Source organism: Aulonocara sp. 'chitande type north' Nkhata Bay, linkage group LG22 (genome assembly GCF_057382095.1).
Source record: "Aulonocara sp. 'chitande type north' Nkhata Bay isolate Kocher_YH1m ecotype deep benthic linkage group LG22, A_spYH_male_GT1.1, whole genome shotgun sequence".
NCBI classification, from domain to species: domain Eukaryota; kingdom Metazoa; phylum Chordata; class Actinopteri; order Cichliformes; family Cichlidae; genus Aulonocara; species Aulonocara sp. 'chitande type north' Nkhata Bay.
This window is the reverse complement of record NC_141364.1, coordinates 9,241,051-9,263,512: the sequence shown is the minus strand read 5'-3', so window position 1 is coordinate 9,263,512 and position 22,462 is coordinate 9,241,051. Positions and strand designations below refer to the sequence as shown.

The window sequence follows — 22,462 nt, the reverse complement described above, 5'->3', positions numbered from 1 at the left end:
AACTCTGCCGCTCTCCGTACTGACAGGGTAACCATAGCAACGGCAGTACGCTGTCAGACTGGCAACATAAACGGAGAGAAGAAGAGGAGAGGTGATTGTTAAAAAGCTACATAAGTTCAGGCTGAGCATCGTTAGCACGTTTGTTCGAAAACAAAAACAGCAGGTATTAAAAAAGGAGAATGTTTAATTTTTTTTTTAATTTTTAGCCTTTAAAAACTGAAGCTAGAAAGCGGTTCTAAATTTACAAATGGATTCGGGAAAAGTTGTGCACAGAAGAAAGCCGGGGATCCCTGTAATTGGTTTGAAAGCATCCCAGAAGAGCCACCGCCATCAGGAGGTGAGCAGTTTGGAAATGTCTCCACCGGGAAAGTAAATGACATTGTTAGAGTGTGATAACGCCTGATTTACAGGTATTTAAAGCATCAACAGCTGAACACAATAGTGTTGCTGTTAAATTGTTTCTAACTTTTCTGAGCATTTCAGAAATTGCAAATTATATCCCAGCCTAAACTATAACCTAAATTCCTCTCCAGGTTAATGCTAAAAGTCTCGATCTCAGTAAGGTGATTTGTCTTCTTGAAGATCCTTTGACAGTAAGTTAAAAACCTGAATGCCAGTCCTCTTTTTTCTGCTATTGTATTACACATATAGTGCATTTAATCCCCCTATTTTTACTAAAGACTAACTTGAAGGAAAGGCACCTTTTTGTTCTGAAGAAACTACTGAAGAAAAGCCAAATTGGCTTTGTATCCTTTCAGTTTTTTTCTCATATTGTAGACTGTCTTTCTAAGAAATCCCTCTCATGCGTCACACAGCGCAGCAGATTGTCAAATTTTCCTCATTATGGTCCCCTGCTGCAGTGATGGAAATAGATCTGCTCTCATACCATGTAAACACAAAACCAAACATTGGTCCCAAGGCTCTAATTTATCACAGCATCACTCTTTCTGTCAGCATTTTCTGTTCAGAAATAGGCTCAGTTATCACAATGACCCATCACCTCCCCTCCCTTATCGGGATTTAGCTCTGCATGAGTGAACAATCTGCCAAAAACTTCTTTAACTGTCTGAAGCTTTTAAAAGAACTGACAGCCATCGCAAAAATACTCAACATCTGCGCAGAGAAGGTGACAGATCACCCCGAATATGTGTCCATTCTGTGTGAAGCTCTTACAATTTGTAGGTAAGAAACCCTTTCAAGCAAACAGCTCATATTTTATCTCACAAGATGATCTGATCATCAGAGTGCTGCTGTCTTTCGTCTCAGGCTTCCCTTTCTGAAGGAGAAGACATCTGACGAGCTGCACTACGCTCAGGATGTCACAGAGTTTCTCTCTCATATGGGTAATAAAGGGCTCGCAGATTGGCCAGTCACTGCTGCTTTAAATACATATATATACAGGTGCAAATTATGTTGTTGGGTTTTTTTAAAACAAAAAGACAGAAAGTAACATTATTTGATCGTAGAGTGTTAAAAATTCAAAACAGGAACAAAATTGTGAAACATTTCATAATTCCAGCTTCTAATTTTGAAACATTTTTATTATTTTAGTTGGTTTTTAATGGTCTTGTTTGCAATACATGATCACATTTTTACAAACCTAATGATCGAAAGATTTCTGCTATGGCATGTTAACCTTACATGCTGCATGACATTCAAAACAAGCTAGCTCCCTCTAAAGATGTGAATTTTTAAAAACAACTCAGAAATATAGATTATTAAATTTTAAGAAATGTTTAATCATTTGAAGTTTTTGTTCTTCAGATGAGAATGACGACATGGAGCGCTTCTGAGTTGTGTTTCTCTTGGCAGGGTGTCTGATGAGAGTGTCTGATGCCGAAGTGAGGCAGCTCATATTTGAATGCGTGAAATCATTCTACAGCTCTGTGGCTCCCAAACAGATGCTCGATGGTACGGATGGTACCACACGAAAGCCTCGGACTTTCCCTTCTAACAACCGATTTTCTAGACTTTCACTAAGTGAGGCTCTGTCATGGCGTCTGTGGTGGCATGCTTGTGCTTTTCTTTGTCCTTTGTGTTTCTTCTCTTTTCTTTTCATTTGTTTTCTTCATGTTTTCTTTATTAGAATTGGTTAGATTTCATATAGATATGTACATGAGCTTACAGCCGTACCCAGTGTCCTATGAGGCTGTTCAGGATTAAGAGATAAAGTTTTTGAACACATTATAGCACAAGTTGAATAGATCATAAAATCTGTCAAATATGAGGCTGAAATAAGGATTGGTAAGTTATTTTTCTGATAATTTAAAAGAGTGTTTTGGGTAGACTTTCAAGAGGCATATCGCCAGTGTGAAGTAGGTGGCTGGTCAGTACAAGGGCTCATTTTTACTTATATATTTTGTTGTTAGTTTAGTCTTTAATAAAGTAATTGACCATCATTTGTTCCAGAAACTCATGTTTAGTGCGACTCTAATTTTTATTTTCATCTGAATCTAATTTGTGGGGGGTTTTTTCTGACCATGGCATGACTTTTTTAATGTTGATTCCTCTTTAGTTATTAGTGTAATTGTCTTGTTCCTTAAAGTGGACAATTTAATTTCTTAATTTCTGTTTTATGCACACTTTTAGAATTTTTAATGATTTTTTTTTTAAATATTTTTTATTACTTTTGCAACAACATACAAAGGTAGTTTCCAATAATATGCTGTTGTAATAGAAACCCTTTTCCCCCACCCTCACCTCCCACTCTGCTCTCTTCCGAACAAAGAAAAAAGAACAAGCTCACATGAAATATATATACAATTGTACAATATGTGGCATTTATACATAATTCAAGGGGGAAAAAAGAAGAAAATATAATCAATAAGAATATTTAATGATTATTTTTAACATTTCAAAGTTTTGGGTAATGAGGAGATTGTATGAAAAATTAATCCATGTTTGACAAAAGCCTTTTTTTCATCTCCTGCCTCTGTAAAGGCTGATAACTCTAATATGTTCATCTAAGTTGCACAACTCTGCATATAAGCATAGAAGCACCACCTGCTTCTGTTTGTGAGGGTCAGCCAATCAGGATGAGGTTGGGGTAAGAGGAAAAGGGCTAAAATTACTTGTTTTAAACAGAAGCTGATGTGAGGGATTGCGCTATGGCTGAAATCACCTTAATAAATCCACTTTAAATGGCTTATAATGATCTCTTAGCTTGTTTCTTCCCTGATGTTGAACCTGGCATTTAAACATTTATAGTTGTATTTAATAATGTTTCTGCTCTGTTTCCTCAGGCCTCCAGCCGACCTCTCCAGGCTACAGGCTGCAGCTGCTGGAGCGCAGTGAGCTGGCTCAGACACTTCTCCTCTCCATGGCCACTCTCGAAAACCAGCCCACCATCAAACTGCAACTCCTTCACATCCTTCAGATCCTCTCCAGCTGCTCTGGTCAGTCATTTATTTCAATGCAGAGCCAGTGAGGGAGGGAAGGGGAGGAGCAGATGACCTCCTTCATTGGAGAACGTAGCCAGCTCTCAAGAACATAAATCAGACTTTCGGACAATGATTTTAAGTGTCCTTAAAATAACTGGGTTATTTACTGGGTTACACACGTCTATGTTTCACTTTACAACCACAGATATGAACTGTTCGTCAATACTCCACGCACGAGGAGCAGAGACGGTATGTCTCCACATGAACGACCACGATCCGTCCGGCCAGGTCCTGTTCCGTTCTTCCGAAATCCTCTGGAACCTGCTGGAGAGGGGCAACAAGGAGGTGGTCACCGCTCAGCTCGGCACCCTGGAGTGTGTCCTGTACGCGTGTCCTCCTCATTTAAGATGCTTTTAAATGTGCACGATGTGCCTGATGGATGTAGAATCTTTTAAATGAGGCAGCATAAGGGAAAATTCCTTGGAGTTTACTTCACAAAAATTTCAAGATTTTAAGTACAATGTTTTTCTAATCTATTAAATGCCTCGAACAATCAACACACCTTTAAAAGACTAGGGAAGAAATACAGAACTACAATGAAATAAACATAACAAATACATCATTCTTTTGTTGTGTGTAATGATTTTACATAATTGAAATGCCTGCAGCTCTGATTTTAGCCAAACCATCATTTTTAATGGAAAAGTTTAATTATTTGTAATTCATCTGATTTCTGTTGGTTGTGTGTTCCTTATGTGGCAGGCCTTTGTGCTGTCATTTATCCTTTGATAGCTGACTTTTGGCTTTATTTGTTCCTCAGCTCTCTGAAAGAAGCATTTTTTCACCTGCTGAACACCGGCTCTGGACATTCAGACCTCCAACTCAGAAACGATCTGCTCGTGATCACAACTCTCATTGCAGAAAGTCCAGGCTCACAGCTTATTGTGAGTACAGGACAGTTTAATGAATTGTAATTTGTTACTTTTTTTCACCCACCGGGTGTTTTTATGAATTTCTTTAATAATTTGAGGTGTTTCTAATTTTCAGGAGAGTTCATTTGCCAAACAGCTTGTGGTTTTCAGCACATTTCCAGAGCGTGAGGGCACTCGATCCTTTAAATGTTACACACTTTTTTACAAATGACTTCATTATTCATGAATACAGTAGCATCTTTTATGAAAATAAAACTGCTTATTTTATTTATGTTTTAGTGAAAAGTCACAACCCTTTGATCCGCAACCTGAAGCTCAGCTATAGTAACGAAGACTTGAAAATGAAGAAGTTGCTGTTGAATCTGCTGGTTGTTATGTCGAGGGACTTGGCTGCCCTGCAGGTCAGTCACACGCTCACCCAGTTATTGTTTAAGTTTGGATAACCTGTGTGATGACTCAGTTTTCTTCTCTCAGCTTTATAAAGAAGAACGTGTTGTTCTGGCTCTGCTGGCGCTCATGAAGCCGCCTGTCGCCTCCTCGTCTGAGTGTCAGTCGGGGTCACGACACTGGTCCGCTGCGCAAAAGGAGGAGCTCCAGCTGCAGGCGCTGGCCACCCTCGCCACCATCGGGCCGCTCATGTTGGAGGAGTACATTTCCTGTGAGGGGAGTACCTGTCTGCTACTCCTGCTGGACTGGTGTGTTGGGCCAGGTTAGGAAACACAAGAAAAACAAGACCAAGCAGAATCTGTACTGTATCTGAAAGGTTAAAGGTCAAGGGAATTGCAGTGTCCTATCAGAGTGTATTTGAGCCAAACACAAAGTCACTTATACACTTACTTTTTGTCATGACCATGATTTGCTACGCAACAGACATTTAAACAGCTTTTATCTCTTACACTTTATCATACTCTTCTTTTGTCTCTTAAAGGTTATTTTTTAATGCAACTGATAGTTTAACTAGTTTCACAGCTTACAAAATACCTCATAATCACACCCCCAAATCTAACCAAAAATAGCTCTTAAATAATACACATTTCAACTCCTCTCACATGCTTTTGACTTTTAATGAAGTATGTAATCCATGTAATACACACCTCATTAAATAAAGTCCAATGAAACATTTTCATTTGAATTTTTAATCAGGTTTTCTTTATCTGTATTTAGGAAATGGGTAAAACACTTGTTATATTTTAGATAATATCTATGCAGAAATATTCAAAGGAGCTTGCAAAGAAAATATATGCAGAAATATACAAAATCTTAAAGGGTTCGCAAACTTTTTCACAAACTGAACAATCAGTCAGTAACTATATTCTCTCCTTTATTTCAGATTCTTACTTTGGCCAGGGTCACAGCTTCCACGCCACCGGAGGCAGAGGCGGTAAGAAGGCACAGACGCGGCACTGTATCAGAGTGCTGAGATCGGTGACTTCTCTGGGTGAAGAGTCTGTAAACCAGGACCTCTGTGATCAGGGAATCATCAACCAGCTTCTGGGTGACTGGACTGGACACATGACACATGCTCAATATCAACATTTACTGTTGATGAATTCAGTAGAGTCAAAGCTGTCGTGTTTCCTCAGGGATTCTCATGCAGATAGACGCGGGTCCTGATGAAGATGATGTCGTCGCTCTGGAGATAAAGTCGGATATTCAGGTGATCCTTTCAACGCTGTGTGAGACCGACATGCACAGAAAGGTAAAGCTCATATTGCTAACTTAATAAAAGCGCTTAGAACTGGCTAGTTGGATATCTGGTGAGTCTGTGTTTGTTTGCTGCCTGTTCTGTTTCATAGGAACTGTTTGGCTCAGAGGGAGTTGAGATGGCGGTTCATTTTCTGAAAAAAGGCTCCGACAAGTTTTACAGCGGCCTCGGACACAACAAGCTCGTGCTCTCCACAGTGGACTGTGTGTGGTCAGTGAACTGCAGCACACTTTAATAGATTAACTGCTGTATTTATTCATACTTGTACAGTCATTTACATTTGCCAGATCCAGGCTAGAGTAATATGAGAAACCAGAAGTGTAACTCTGTTAGCCAGATGTATGATGATGTCTTTGTTAGGCATAATTTAATTGTATAATATAGTTTCTGTATTGGAGCAGATGAAAAACTCACTTCGATTTAATGGCATAACTGCCTTAGCGGACAAATGGGACTTGCTCAGTTTACATAATATGAATGCAGTTCAGCTCAGAGGCATTTAACCTCTTAAATCTGGGGCCTTTTGCTGATAAGTATTTTATTTTCAATTTTATTTTCGTTTTTCTGAAGGTTTATGCAGTAAACTAGTCATAATGAACATTAATCAGTACGACTTACAGTGAGCTTGGGAGTAGAGCAGGGCGATATGGCCAAAAATATTTATCACGATATATATTTGAAAATTTGCGATAACGATATAACCAACGATATAATTGATGCGAGACAAAATACAACTCCACAACATTACTAGCGCAAAAAAACAATCTTCCATTTATTTTCACTTAAACAAGAAGCTGGTTTTTATGTACATTAAAGCTTTATAAAAATGTAACAGTGCAAATGCAAATTCCTTGCTGAAAGTTTAACCAAAAGGCATTTCCAGTAGAAATGGGCTGACACATCCTGAGCATAACCATGTATAATATCCACTGAAGTTAAAAAGAGGTGCTTTGCAACATTAAACTGCAGTGTGCAGTACGTATTTTTCGGACCATAAAGTGCACAGGATTATAAGGCACATTAAGCGAAACAAAGCAGTCAGATAAATCAAACTTTATTAAACTCATTCTTCTTGCTTCCTCCACTTCTGTACCATTGATTCATTAATGGTGAATTCTCTGGCAGCTGCTCTATTCCCATGTTGTTGCAGTATATTAATGACTAACCTCGTATTGTGGATGGATTATCTCAGTTGTTCTCCTGACTGAAGATTGGTCCGTTTACAGCATCCTGCCATGCGATTGCATTTGTCTCTAACTATCAGGAACTTTAACGTTAACTTTTATAAGTGGAAAAGTGTTAGTGTTCGTCCTCCAGCTTCACTGTTTATGTTATGCTAACATAGCTGTGTCGCTAGCGATCACGTAGCACATCATTATATACCAGCTAGCCCAACTTCAGTAACCCTACAAACGTCACTGCTGTTTAGTTTCCTGTCTTCATTTATGTTGGAAGTGATAGCAGAGCTGTACGTTTGAATTTTTTCAGAAATCTCTCAGTCAGAACATGCAATATCATGCTTAGGTAACTAGCGAAACTAGCGAGCTAACTTCCGCTAGCTTCCTGCTAACTTCTAACTCCGTTAAATGTAATAACTTTTGTTTTCATGGATGCCTGGAAGTTAAACTTTATAGTTACACCTGGTAAAGCAGCAATGCTGATCGTTTTATTAAAGATGAAAGAATTTAGACAGTTTTTAACTCTAAGTGATGCTGCAGTGTTGTTTGACCTGAAGCATACGGAGTTTAGGACCCAGATTACTCCCAGATTTAAGAGCATCTTAGTCCGACAAATATGACAATAACAACGGCCGCTTGCATGTTCTGCAAAAAAATGTGCTTTGTTGTGTATCTGACGGACAAACACCAAACCAGTTCCACATCACGGAAGTTGCACCATTTTTACAAACCAATTCTGGTTCATCTGTTTCACTCAACAATCGGCCATGTGCGTATGAAAACAAAGGCACTGCGCACGCGCGTTTTACTCCCATTCTATCGCGATATTTCATTTTCCTATCGTTGCCTAACATTATACCGGTATTACCGTGAACGGTATAATATGGCCCAGCCCTACTTGGGAGTGGCTGCAATCATGGCACTGTAAGAAGGTGACAGATGTACTATGGTTGTTCGCCTTCCTTGACTCCTCACTCTAACCAGTGTTGCTCCCTGCCCAGGATGTGCACTTCCTCATAATTGAAAGATTGGCCACTGGCCTGCAGGTTCAATAGACTGCAGAGTCCCACCCCAAGGAAGCATGTCTTCTGTGTGTTTAGCGAGAGGTTGTTTGGTTTCCCTGATGCATGATAAACAGCAGTCCTCCTGGCACTTAATGACGTACACTATATTATTCTGTTTACTCCGAGAGACCTGGGGTCCTTGGAGTGGACCATTTTTTGGCGAAAGTGACAGAGATGCTGTGTTTTTCAAAAAGCCTGTCTCAGCTGTTCACATAAGGCAGGGGTATCCAACTCCAGGCCTTAAGGGCCGGTGTCCTGCAGGTTTTAGATCTCACTCTGGGTTAACACACCTGAATCAAATGATTATTTCATTACCAGGCCTCTGGAGAACTTCAAGACATGTTGAGGAGGTAATTTTGTCATTTAAATCAGCTGTGTTGGATCAAACACATCTAAAACCTGCAGGACACCGGCCCTCGAGGCCTGGAGTTGGACACCCCTGACATGAGGGATCACCAACAGTTTTTATGCAGGCAGTGATTAACCTTCTGGATCCTGGAGGATCCTGGAGGGGGGGGACTGTGCTCTGAGGAGATGGTGCTGTAGCGTTCTAATAATACCCAATTTGTGCTCCAGAGACTGGTGAGAGTTATACCTTAAATACTGGGCTGTAAGCATTGGTTTATGGTACACATGAACTTTCAAAAGTCTCTCTATTACTCACAGTAATTTGTCGTTTTACTGTCCTATTTCATATCCTCCCTGGTGAACTCGATGTGTTTGTCCACAGAACGTGAGTGAATTGTGGTCCATATGAACAGAATCAACTTTCTGGGAAACATTATTTACTACTTTCTACAATATTACCTACATTTAATCATAGTTTTATCCATAGGCTATGGTGTAGTAACAGATATGACCATCAGCATGAAGAGGGTCAGTGAATTTTAACCTAATCTGGAGAAATATTTGATGTCTACCCCATTAGAAATAAAAGTACAGAATCTCGAGATCTGTTATAATGACCTCGAGTTCAGGTCATCATAACACTTGTTATACGGGTCTGATCTTGATTTTTCAGTTCTGTTATGGACCTGCGAGCAGCTCAACAAGCACATTTTTTGTTGCAATTACAAGCCAACTATCAGGGGTCTATTTTTTGTCTCCTACAGCTGAGAAAGTTTCTGTCTGTGCGCCTTTTCTCCCATCAGGTCGTGTGTCGTAGGCTGCTACACCACAGAAGATTACTTTCTGGTTAAAGACGGGGTGTTTCTTCTCCTCAACTTACTCAGTGTGAGTAAAAGTTTCCTGAATTTACTGTCGAGGCTATAAAAGTTTCCTTTTTTCTTCCTGTATTTTGTGATTAAAAATAGGATCTCAGCTGCTCTGTGTTAAAGCTAGTTCATACAAGGCAGCGTTCACAGGTAATATAAACGTCCTTTTCTCCTGCAGACAAGCCCCAGGTGTGTGCACGGTGTCGTCCTCGCCACCCTGTTAGAGTTATGTGACAACCCGAACACGGTGCCGTACATTCTGACGTGGAGGGACGGCAACGGACAGACGGCTCCGAGACTCCTGCTGCAGCTGTGGAGAGAGGAAGAGGAGGAGCTAGGAGTTCCTCGAAATCAACATGGAAGCATCGCAGGTCGGTCTGCGATGCTTCCATGTTGATTCAGATCATCGCACTGAGAACAGATTTCACCTTTTTCTTTCAATTAGATATCAAATCGAAATAAAGAACTTTATGTTTTTTAGATTTCTGCTGCACTAACAGGTAAATGTTTCTACTAAACTGCTGATGCAATTTTTTTTTTTTTTAAGTATCCTGTTAGTCTGTAATGTTGTTTTGGGGTCTTTTACGGGCGCCTCTGCTTTGTCCTCCACTGTCTGTGTTGGACTTCGACACACACAGCATTATTTCTTTTCCCAACCTGGATTTTATAAACATCTGATTTTTATCTGACATTTTTATGTAACGATAACGTTCTGTACCACTGAGCCAACCAGATGCAGGGAATGGTTAAATATAACTGGAAACGATGTAAATGAAAATACTTTTTTGTATGTTTTTGCATAGCTGATGGATTTTGTTTTTTCATCTCTCCGTCTCAGACAGAAGGTTTTAAAAGTTTTACATTTTGCCAGCAGGTAAAAATCAGATTTTAGGTCCTTTTGGCTCTGTAATCTCATATAGTTCTCTTTGTTATTTCTTTTATCTTGAAGATCCTCAGAGGCCCATCCACAGTCTTTTCCAGCTGGATGAAGCTCAGCTTTCATTTCCTGCTAATGTGCCGAGTGCTGCAGTATTGGAGATGTCAGAGAACCTGCGATCGAAGATTTACTCCGTCTTCTGCAAAATTGGTAACCAAACAAATTATTCAGTTTCATACTAAATGTAAAGTATTTATTAAGAAGATTTTGTAATTAGATTATTTGATTATTTATTATTTTCTTCTTTTTTTTTGGGTTGTATGGAAGCCCCAAACGCAATTTCATTGTTCTTGACAATGACAATAAATAAATAAATACTAAATACTAGCCCAATTTCTTTGTAGCTCCTCCTATAGACCAGTTATACATATTTATTTATTTAGTATTTATTTTTATTAATAAAAAAATACCATTAAAACAAAATCCAGAAGGTTGTAAAACAAAAGGCTATTTTTACATGTTTCTTTTTGTAGTCTTTCAAATCATATTCAGTCTCAATTTGGCTTTTTTAAATGAAATTTATCACTTATTGATTGAAGATATTTTGAAGTTTTGAAATATCAGAGTAATAAAATGATATCATGATGTTCTGTTCAAAACATTCAGTTGTTGGGCACAGCTAATATTGTTATATTAAAAAGCAAACGGGAGTATTTGTGACTTTTTCCTTTTTCAGGGTTTCAGGATCTTCCTGGATTGTTGGGAAAAGATTATGTGACTCTGACCATCATCAGGAGATATCTAGACTTTAAGGTAAAAGTGAAGAGGAAATACTGTTGATGCTTCATATAATAGTTGCTCAGACTTACAATCTGTTCAAAGTTTGTTCAAACCTGAAATTAATATGAAGCTTTAGCTGTGAGTAGAGTAGAGATATTCAAAGTGAAAGTACAAAAGTCCTCGTTCAACAAAATACAGAGAGCGAGAACTCTGAGGGACCATCTTATTTTGTCTTACTGTGGCTGAACCAGCAGCTTAAGTTTTGGATACTCAGGCAGTGAAAGTCTGTCAGGAAAACAATCTATAAATAACCGTTAGTCACAGGGAGTAAAGACTTAAAGGAGTCTGGAGCTCTCTTAAAGGTTTCAGATGCAGAGGACATAAACCGAGATAAACATCAACATGTCTGTCTCTTGTGGTGCTGCAGGTCGGTGAGGTGTGGGATGAGATCAGCCGGGAACTGAGTCTGGAAGGCGGTAGGCCGATCAGCCCCGACCAGGAGGCTCTGAGCACCATCTGCAAGATCGCAGAGGACACGGCGAAGAGGATCGTGGAGGAACAAAACAGCATCCTGGAGCACCATCAGAAGGAGGACATCAGAGAAGAGAAACTCACATACACAGAGGTACGGAGTAAAGGAGTGGAAATAGCTTACATGAAAGTCAGCTTAAAATGTTTTTCTTTAACAAAAAACCCCAAAAAGACAAATTATATTACACAGATTGTTTTTTTTTTCTTCCTGAGCTACTATACAAATAATCAGATTTATTTTCACATGCATAATCAAACAAATTCACTCTTTTTTTTTCTTTCTTTTTTTGTATGTCTAGTAAAACATTTTCATTGTATGTTTGACTAGAAGCAGAGATCCTCTGGGACAATTTGTTTTAGTTGGAGGAGATCAGGCTTTTGCTGTGACTGCTCCGAAACTGCCTTTACATATCAGGACCTCTCCAACACTGGATACATTTAAAACTCGTTTAAAGTCCCATTTTTACTCTTTGGCTTTTAATAATGCTTATTAAAAGCCAAAGAGTAAAAATGTCATTATTTTGTCATTATTTTATTATTAATGATAAAATTCTTATTTTATTCTTATTTTTTTCTTATCTTTTATTTTACTTTCCTTTTAAATTTTATCTGATTATTTTATTGTTATTTTCTGGTCAACAGTTGTTGTTTTTAAAAGTGCTATATAAATAAAATTGATTTGATAGTAAAATGAATTCTGACTTTTTTCTGTCTTTATCGCAGATGAAGTCTCGCTGGAAGCAAAAGGAGTTCATGGCGAAGTCATGGGAGGATTATGTTTCCAGAACTTCAAACTATGAAGCCCTGAAGGTTTAAAGATTTTTAACTATAAATTCTATCCTAATAATAATAATAATAACAATAATAATATCTAGATTCTCAGTATAAGTAGTAAGTGTATATTTTTGTTATGCGCTTTGTATACAGGAAGTAAAAGCACAGAGGGAGAAGTACGCCGAATCATCCAGACCTAAACCAAAGCACGAGGACGCTGCTATCCGCCCTGCTGAGGTCTTTACACTTAACCTTTCGTGACTTTTACAGGTCACCCACTTAATTGATTAAAATACTTAAATCTCATATCTTATTTTCACAAAATGGAGCAAAGAAAAAAGTCTGTTTCAGGTATAGCTCATTTTCTGGTTCTGAGAATGAGCATTTTTAATGCATGTAATGAATTTCAGCTTAATTTGGAGTTTGTGGCTTAGAAAGCATCTCTGAAATTAGTTTTAATAGTAGATAAATCCTGACATTCAGGGGCCCAATAACATAAATGAAGAAGATGAATGAAAATATATAAGATGAGATTAGACGTACTTTATGTTACGGTTTGGAGGAGGACTCAAGCGCAGGACTCCAGTTCTGATGCTCACAAGAAGGATTTATTTACAATTCACCAGGTGTATATACAAGAAGGTGCGGGGGGTGCTATATACAGCTGAGTGAGGGAAGAAGGGGTCTCCAGGGAAGTCCAGGGGGAAAGCACGCGTTCTTCAAATCATCCACACACACGATCACAGGCTTACACTCCGACACTGCCACACGGGAATCACACGGGGGAAAATCCAGGAAGCTCTGTAGACAGGGAGACAGGGTTAAGTACGACGCACAAAGGAAAATACTCTTAACTAGACTTGCTGTAGCTTGACTTCACTAATTAATAACTTCAGTAGATCTTAACTCTGCACTAATAATGCACAAAGCACAAAATGATCATGAAGTCAGCTTAAATACGCAGGGGGTAAGAACAAATGGTGGTGAGGAATTGGTGTACCGGTAGTTATTATGCAAACTTTTAATATTTTAAGGTGATAACCAAATATAAATCTGAAGTTTTGGTGAAATGTGATGCCCTTCAGAATATGCTCTGTAAAGAGTTGTTAGATACAAAAGAGTTTCTTTATCTTTAATTCAGTTCTTTTCCTGTTATTTGTGAACAATGATCAAAATTTTAAAAATTGAGGAGCAACTCGCTGTAGTCTTGACGTTCTGTTTCGGTGTGTTTCAGCATTTCATCGGACACGTCGTTGGAGTGGAGAGCACGGACGCTCAGGGTCCAGCAGGAGTGAAGGTGACGCTGGTAAGAACGCCGGTCAGAGCCCCAAGTCAGGACAAAGGAGAACCAACAACACCAAACCCAGACTACTTCAGCACGGCGTCTTCTGCAGACTGACGTTACCGAAGTCACTCTTAATACAAGGCATTCACATTGTCATGTCACAGCATTTATTGTGCTGTATGCTCATAAAATTAAACTGCATTAATGTAAAGACTGCATTAAGGTGTTTTACAGGAATTGTCAAGATACATGAGTAGAGCAGAGGGGTCAGAAAGTTCATTACAACTTAAAGTGAACTTTACTAGTTTAAAGCAGTCCAAAATAACTGAGTCCAATCGGCAAGAAGATACATACGTTTTTTTTTTTAAACGGGGGGAAAAAAGGGCAGTGAAGGAGTGACTCAGTGCAAACAACCCACACTAAAAAAATAATATTATAATACTCAAAAATGCAGACTTTAAGTAAGTTAATTATGCAAGGTTTTTTTTGTAATTTTGTTACAAAGTGAAATGTTAAACATTAAACTTAATGGTTAAATGAAATTTACTTAATTGGTGTGCATTCAGTTTATACCAAGCATGTTTACCTTATTGATTAATAATTTGAATAATTTGCATTTTACTCACAGTTATTGCTTCATATTTATGAGGACAAGTACTATTGTTTTGAGTGCAAGGTGTAATTCTAGACAGAGTGATGATTAGGGATTAGACACAGGTGGAGACTCAAAACTCCAGAGCAAAACAGAAGGAAAATGAAGAGAAAACAACCTAAAGGTATGGAAGTTTGTATCCACCATCTAAAAAACACAATTTGGGGTTGTTAACTTAAAAAGAAAATAGCTTAAAATTGTACCTTTGCTCTGCCTGGCAAAATGTTTTTTTCTTTTTCTGTTGCAGAAACAAGCTTGCATAAAAAAGACACGTACTAAACACAGAGACAAGAAAACTCACATTAAACATGAACCCAACAGCATTAACACAGAGACGAGAACAGATTGGGACAATCTAAACTCAAAATAGGAACCGAAGCAAAATACAGACCAAGATCTAAAAACTAAGGCTAGAACAAGAAAACCAACTTGTCAGGAAGAGAAAACAAGAAAGATAAAAGAAAAATAATTCAAGAAAGCTGCTTATAGTGTTTACATTTCTGGTTCCTGTGGCTCTCGAGGGATGCAGCAGATGCAGACGTGAGGTCACTCCATGTGTACAATCAACACCTTGTAGTCTAGCCCACCACCCCAGCCCTTTATACAGGCACACACACAGTCTCTGTCCTTTCAGACAATGTTACACTGGCTTACTTTAATTTCCTGAAGACTTATCTGAGCCATAACCCGACTATTATATTTTTATTTATTTACATATTTTTCAAGTCCTCTCAGTGCGACTGTGAGAAGCAGTAACTTGGCTTTCCTTTGGAGCTAACATGACTTATTTCGGTGCACAGAGCATTCATGTACAATCTGTTTTAAATTCAAATTGTTGTTTTTTTTCCAAATAATTATGGTTTTTGCATCAAAACTAATAAAGTAATTAGATTTATTAACAATAATCTTTAAATCGTTAAAAATAAAATTCTAATGTTTTGGTATGTTTTCATCCTGCATTTATGTAACCACTCCTGCACCACGAACAAAGAGAGCCTGAACAATCAATGTGGCCTCATAGACTCCGCTGCATTATGTAACATCACTTTACCTTTAAACATAATAAGCCCACAGTGTAATTACATCCACTCGAGGTTAACGCTCTCATTAAATGCTGCAGTTTTTTTGGCTGTAAAAATTAAACTTTTTACTGCTGGGTTGTTAAAAAGTATTTTCTCTTTTATGGGTTACATAAGTGACTGCAGTGCATTAACACACATGTTCCTTCAAGCGTGCAACATGCTGCACAGAGCGACCTCTTCTTCTTCTCCTCCTCTCTCCGCTCTCACCCGTTTCACTGGCTGGATGGCCAAATCACCCCTGACAGGCCGGAGCTTTTCATGCGGCGCTGCGAGTGTTTGTGTGGCACACTGTACAAAAGAGCAGGGACACACAGGACCCTCTTCAGCACGTCAGGCTGCCCCCTGTTTGCTCAGACTGCCGAGGGGCTTCACGGGGCCGGAGGTCCGTCTGCCGTTGATGAAGGCACGTCTGGATCCCAACTGGATGCTCATCAACTCCACGAGGACCTCCTAACTTCAAACTGTGAGGCTGATATGTTTTACCTGAAGGCTGATGACGCTGTGGAGACACCAACAATAAATGGCTTATAACACATTATAATGAAGCTGTTAAAGTGATAAAGTAAAAGTTTATATAATTACAGCTTTTACTGTCATCAGTTAGCTTCTGCTTAAGGCAAATACGTCCAAAAACATTTTAAAATGTGTTATAAACTGTTTATTAAAGGGTCACACAGTGTAAGCCTTAGAAATACTAAACAAGAAGACTTAAAATAAGGTATTGATATTAATAAAAAATTAATATCCTCAAACATTTCCTTGCTTTAGTGGCTTTGAAACTGAGATGTGACAAAGCTTATGTCAGGCTGTGATATCAGTTTGAATTACCTCAATATGACTAAACTAGTTGGGTTAAAGACAGTTTTATGTTGTCTGCAACGTATTAGGTTTGTTACAATGAATAGCTCAAAATAAAATTTAAGTGTTCATTTCTCCACAGAGATTTACTTCTCTTGACTATGGTTTAAATATGTATCTATTAAAAACATCCTCAAATAAACCAGGCAGTTCAAAGTGAGGCAGAAATCTGTTTTTAAAGTCACTGATTTCCATCAAGAAGATTAAGTTCTCCTTGAGATAAATTGGAGGGTGTCACAGCAGGATAAATGAGATGTGGAAGAAAAATGTGTCTTTTCCCTTTATTTTTCTGTGAAATGCATCTAATTATATATTTTTGGGCTTTTCCCGTCAAACAGTGAAGGCGTCCAAAGCAACCATAATATATTCAGCCAGTTTGCCAGACACTGAGTGAGCCTAGTCCTAAATTAAAAGAAAATTTCACGGAAGATCACCTCTGAAAATTGTTTTAAATCTAAGTCCATGTCTGGGAAACTGAGCCATACTGTCTGCATAAATCTCATCTAACAATGCTCACTTAATGAAAACAGTAAGAGGGATGGGAGTTTTCCTCTCCTGCAGGAAGCTCCTCTCCCGTCGGAGAAACTGAGGCAGCAGGAATGATGATCAGACTGGGAAGACTGACACCGGGATACTTCCGCCTCCTCCAGGTTTGTGACTCTTAATTCCTGATTACATCCATGTTTCATCATTAAGTGGTTCTTCATCAGTAAACGTGTGTGCACAGAAAAGTCTTCTATCTGTTGTTATCATAAAGCAAATCTGAGTCTGAATGAATAATTTATGGTTTCTATACATTTTTAATAGCGATACTTTAGACTATGACAAACAGCAGCAGTGGACAGGATGTTCAGAAAGCTCCATCTCTGGAGGGTTTATGTTATATAAGCTGTTCAGACTCCAGCAACAGAAAAATAACTGATGCTGTCGTCCTGCTCAGTTCTCAAAAGTACCAAAAATGGTGGTGAGGTAGGTGAGTAGATTTAATGTTTACCTTCATAAAAAATGAGTGACTTCTTCTTTAGCCTTTACTTTATATCAATTTGATCTTTAATCGCTCACAGATCAAAGACACATCAGTGGTTTTAGGAAAAGTTTTCCCTCCATTGGCCCATCGGGCGATTAAATCACACTTTTTGTGTCTAATTTAATTCCTTCATATACTGTTAATTTAAGCTATATTAAAGTAGTTGAAAAAACTGCAGTGAAGCAGGTTGTGTCTGGTGGTAAGGAGGTAGGTCTGTCACGCCTAAAGGGTGGAGTTATGCGGACTCCTGGGCGTGTCCAACAGATGCACAGATGACAGGTTATGATGTTTGCTACTGTAGTGAAGTTGGAAAGGGTTTAAAACTTGTTACTTTAACAATGATTAGATTTTATTAATCCACTCTGAAAATAAAAAAATGGAAAACTAACTGAAGACATGCAGAAGAGACAGTGAGGCAAAGGACTGCGGGGTGAGACGGCGCTGTGTATACACAGAAATGCAATCGGGGATGTGAACACAGCAGTGAAAAACAAGAAGTAGGTGCAGAAAATCAGCACAATCACAGGGGAGGACGTAAAATGTATTACGAGTCACGGAAGATGACTTATAAAGTAGAACAGGAAGTAAGCAATCATAACCAAATAGTGAAACACAAACGTAAACTTAATATGAGGAAAAAATCTGAGCAAACTAATAAACTCTGATATATACAGTAACTCGAAGAAAGACCTCAAGACTGAAAAGACTAAAGAAATACAGAATGACAATGTAAAGAAACAAACTAAGATCCAGTTAGAGGGTATTTATTAATAATAAACGAGAAATAGTGCTGGTCCACGGGGAGATGGAGTCGGTTATGGAGGGTGCGTGAGGACTGATTCGAGATCACGATTTGGTCATTTGTGTTGGTTATTTTTACATTAGTGAAATGTTACCAGGAAAATAAAGGGATCAGGATTCATTTGTGTTCTTTATGCCCACACATTTTTATTACCGTTATTAGTGCTGTTTTGTCAAAGCAAGCATTTGTGCCCTGACACACATTGATGAGATGAATCTGTCACTTCCAACTCATCATCATCAGTGGTAAAAGGGTTAATTTTACCCCAAACCATGACCTTTCCTAAACCCAACCAAAGAAGTTATATATGATGTAAGCATCACATTTATCGTCCCGGTTATCAGTCTCATTTAAGGTGTGGAAATTAAAGCACCTTCTGGGGCCTTTCCTTTGTTTTATTGAATTTAACTTTATTGGACAGCGTGAACATTTAAAGCTGTCATCAGCCAGATGAATTATTACCCAAGTGGAGCATTCACTGAAAGCTTTAGTGTCTCACTATAGCAGTCCCTAGGTGACTGAAAGGAAAACACTCAGTGAGGAGTAAGAATATTTTAACAGCCTTTCTTCACCTGTGTGTCCACCTCGTCCACAGAGGCAGATGTCGGGTGAGGTCCAGATTCAGCCGCAGAGCAGCCTCATCGATCCTATCGCCATGACGATGGCCGCGGTGGGGATGGGAGTGTCTCTGTACAGCGCCAGGCGGATGTCAGAGAGAGTCCAGCTGAAGCGGCCAAACGCCTGAGAGATCTCACCTGTTCACCGGTTCAGTTTCTGCGGTTCATGCGACATGTGTTTGTGAACGTCAGAGAAAGTCAGCGGAGGAGGAGTGTGTTTATGTATGTGGGTGTGTCTGTTTGGTGCTAGAAGGAAAATCTAAGTGTCCCCGAAGGAAAATGTGAGTCGGTCATCAGCATGTCGCATGTGTGAAGCTGTAGTTTGATAACCCTACGTGTTGTGTGCAGGATGTCTTTAAAAGGAGTGCGTATTAAATCAGAGATTTGTACTTTAATTCAGTTAATCATCAATTAACAAACAGCATTAGAGTTTAGTTTTAATTTAAAAATGTGTATAATACAGATGTAATTCAATTCAATTTTATTTATATAGAACCAAATCACAACAAGTCGCCTCAAGGTGCTTTTTATTGTCAGCTAAAAATCCTACAATAATACAAGGAAAACAGAGAAAAGCCCAACAATGATTAGACCCCCTATGTGCAAGTGCTTTGGTGACAGTGGGAAGGAAAAACTCCTTTTTAACAGGAAGAAACATCCAGCAAAACTAATGTAAGTTGAAAATCTTACAAAGTTATTTTATTCATTAATATTAGTCACAAACACACCCTTCCAGGCATTTCTGATAGTTTTTATATAAATTATTAAGCAGCATCACATCTGAGTATTTCTTCACTAATCACACTAAGCATCTTCGAAGCATCTTCGAACGACTTACTGAAGAAAATGTCTGTAAATGTAAGATGCTAACTCAGAGATATCTACACTTCTTTGTGCGTCTAATAAAAATGTTCACATTTTCTGAGCTCTGTGTGCAGACTAATGTTTTCAAACAGCAGACTGCAGTCCATTCAGGTGCTTCTCGGCTCAAGGACAACAAGCCTTTAAAGCTTAACAGGATCGCACCATTCTGTCCTGTAAAAGCAGACAGGACAGACACATCAGTCAGAATGTTTTCAAAGCGCTCTCTGGTTCTCAGGCTTCATCCATGTGGAAACGGTCTGAGGGGAAACGGATGCTGTCAGGCGACTGCACAGTCTGTATGGGGTGATTAATGTGACTGAAGCTCCAGCAGAGGAAGTGATTTTACTGCAAGGCGTGAATCGTGACATGAGTTTATTTTCAAATCGACTGATTCTTCGGTCTCACATGAGTTTGTCAAATGGTCCGGGATGTTGGGATGAACAGACTCCCTTTTCCGGTTCTCGCTTTGGGTGACGCTTTGAATCGGTTTTTTCCAATCAGGCCTGGGAGTGACTCAGAGCTGTAAAGGATGATACCCAGTAATAAATAGGGGAATTACAATATCACTGCTGATCTAGATGACCGAGCCCTCCTGTGGGTCACTGCATGGGACTTGTTTCTGTATCATATCAGCACATCTGCCTCCAGATGGACACCGAATAACACCCTGTCCTTTTCTGTGTCTCATTCCTGAACATAAAGACATACAAAACCATAAAATTGATGCTTCTAATATAGATCGAGATTATATTGAAAGAGCTTCTAGGAAATTTAGTTAGTGCCTGTTAACTGCATGGTGATCATGTTCATCTTAGAATTGACATTTCAACATCTCTGGTGTTCATAATTTTATTGTTTGACTTTCATTTGTGAGCACAGAGTGTAAATAAAAGTTGGATCTTTAGCCACCGAGGCTGTTTGTTTGTGAGGACAGAGTTGTGAACTGAGGAAGAGAAAACACAACTCTTGTGGTGTGAATCACAGAGCAGCTGTGCCCTGTTGTTTCCTTCTGATTGACTCTAATGGGACGACAAATTACAGAATGAACCACATGCTGTACTCAATAAGATAACTGAAGAGCAAACTGAGACCATGATCTCTTTATATTAACTGTGGTCATAAATCTTATGTTTGTTTGTGAGCAGGGCAAACGTCTGAGTCTGCAGACCCGCAGAATCTAAAATAATTAGGATGATATGTGTAGCCTTCACTCAGATTAAAAGATTCCTGTTTATTTACCTGTTCCCTCACTGACTTTACCTCGCTCTTGTCCTCCTTTACTCATCGTTGATTCTCTCATCTTCTTATTTTGAGTTAGTTTAACTTTATTTAGTTTAACTTTATTGATCCTAAAATAAGTGGGAAATGTAATCACTTATATTAATAGTCATAATTAATAATCCAGGTCCTGAAAGGTGTACGTAAGATGTGCATACTAACAATTTCCCTGTGCTACATCTCTCTGAAACTACTCGCCTTGCAGTGCCAGTGCAAGTCTCTGGGTGTTGCCACAGCTTAATTGCCAATTGTTTACACCTGTTGTGGTGTGGAAAAAGGCATGCCTGAGGTCAGCCACCCCACCTGGATTGTTGGGAATGCATGATGATATTTTGCCTCACCTGTGTAAGAACTGCCTAAAACTGATACGTGAGTATGAGCAAATGTCACTGGAGATGGCAGACTACAGGAACTACCCGAGTTTCAGCTTCAGATGCAGACAAACAAACGCAATCGATGTGTTTAAATCTAAAGCAGAACGGATTCAATGATTCAATGCAGATTCTGATGAGGAAGGTTTTCAACAGGTGATTGAATTCACTGAGAAGGCTCATCCAGCACATCATGAAGTCATAGCCTCCAGGGAGAAGTTTGATGTACTTCAACATACTATAAACCAGGACCTCGGCTGCAGGCAGAGCAATGTATGCCAGACTCGCACTGAGGATGTGGATGAGTGGGTGAAGAGTTTGTCTAATAACCAACTAAAACAGAGAAGAATAATTCTTGTGAAAGGTAGGTGTACAGTTTTATTAAACCCGACTGATGAGAAAATTATTCTGAAATAAGCCCTGAAAATAAGGTCCAGGTGGTGGCTGCAGGAAAAGGGTGGCACGATCTGAAGCAGATGGAGCAGGACGCTGCTACTGACTGGACCTCATGCAACAGATTATACCCAGGGAAGCTACAGCTATGGCTTACCACAAATCCACAAACTAGGGGTGACTTTAAATACCTTCTCCAGGAACAAAAGGCAGTACACAGCTGTTTCACACCTTAAGGTTCAAACTCCCTTGCTACCTACCAGAGTCCTCAAAGAGACAAAAGACTCTTCCTGTGGAGTTGCCTGCTTCCCCCAACTTCCTTACTAGACCCCCACCATTTGTCTTACTGTATGAGTGTGAGACATGTTAAAATCCAGTGGCACCAAGGTATCATACAATAAAATAATGTGATTAATACATAACTAAAAGAAATTCCTATACATGCCCCTTCCTGATTTCTTATGTTTTAACATGTTTGTTACACTTACATGTTTACAATTTCAAACGTTAACACAGATGTTCAGAGTAAATACAGATTGTAGTTTTTTAAATGATGATTTCATTTAGTTTGGGGAAACAGCTCTCCAACTTTACCTCATGTAGAAAAAGTCATTTCCTTCTAAACCTAATAAGTGGTTTTGTCATCTAGCAAGAACTGCAATCAAGCATTTGCAATAACTAATAAAAAAAGCACTTGGGACAATTGTGTTGGTGACAGCTTTTGTTATAATATCAATAATATTTATATGAATATGGGATACTGTTACATGTTTGCACAGACTTTTGTGAAATATGGAG

At 38.9% G+C, this 22,462-nt stretch overlaps 1 protein-coding gene across 1 annotated transcript; it reads left to right on the top strand.

The window, feature by feature from the left end:
• Positions 1-9: 9 nt before the first annotated feature.
• cfap69 (cilia and flagella associated protein 69) lies at positions 10-19,683 on the top strand. Its single transcript, XM_086279159.1, has 25 exons — positions 10-337; positions 534-593; positions 681-746; positions 1,073-1,182; positions 1,267-1,343; positions 1,813-1,911; positions 3,243-3,395; positions 3,586-3,763; positions 4,201-4,324; positions 4,428-4,476; positions 4,592-4,713; positions 4,787-5,021; positions 5,643-5,807; positions 5,896-6,011; positions 6,109-6,227; positions 9,411-9,492; positions 9,652-9,844; positions 10,423-10,560; positions 11,087-11,163; positions 11,558-11,755; positions 12,385-12,471; positions 12,589-12,672; positions 13,670-15,917; positions 16,874-16,962; positions 18,737-19,683. The coding sequence occupies exons 1-23, from the start codon at positions 248-250 to the stop codon at positions 13,832-13,834; spliced, it is 2,787 nt and encodes a 928-aa protein (XP_086135285.1). The 5' UTR covers positions 10-247; the 3' UTR covers positions 13,835-15,917; positions 16,874-16,962; positions 18,737-19,683.
• The last annotated feature ends 2,779 nt before the right edge of the window (positions 19,684-22,462 follow it).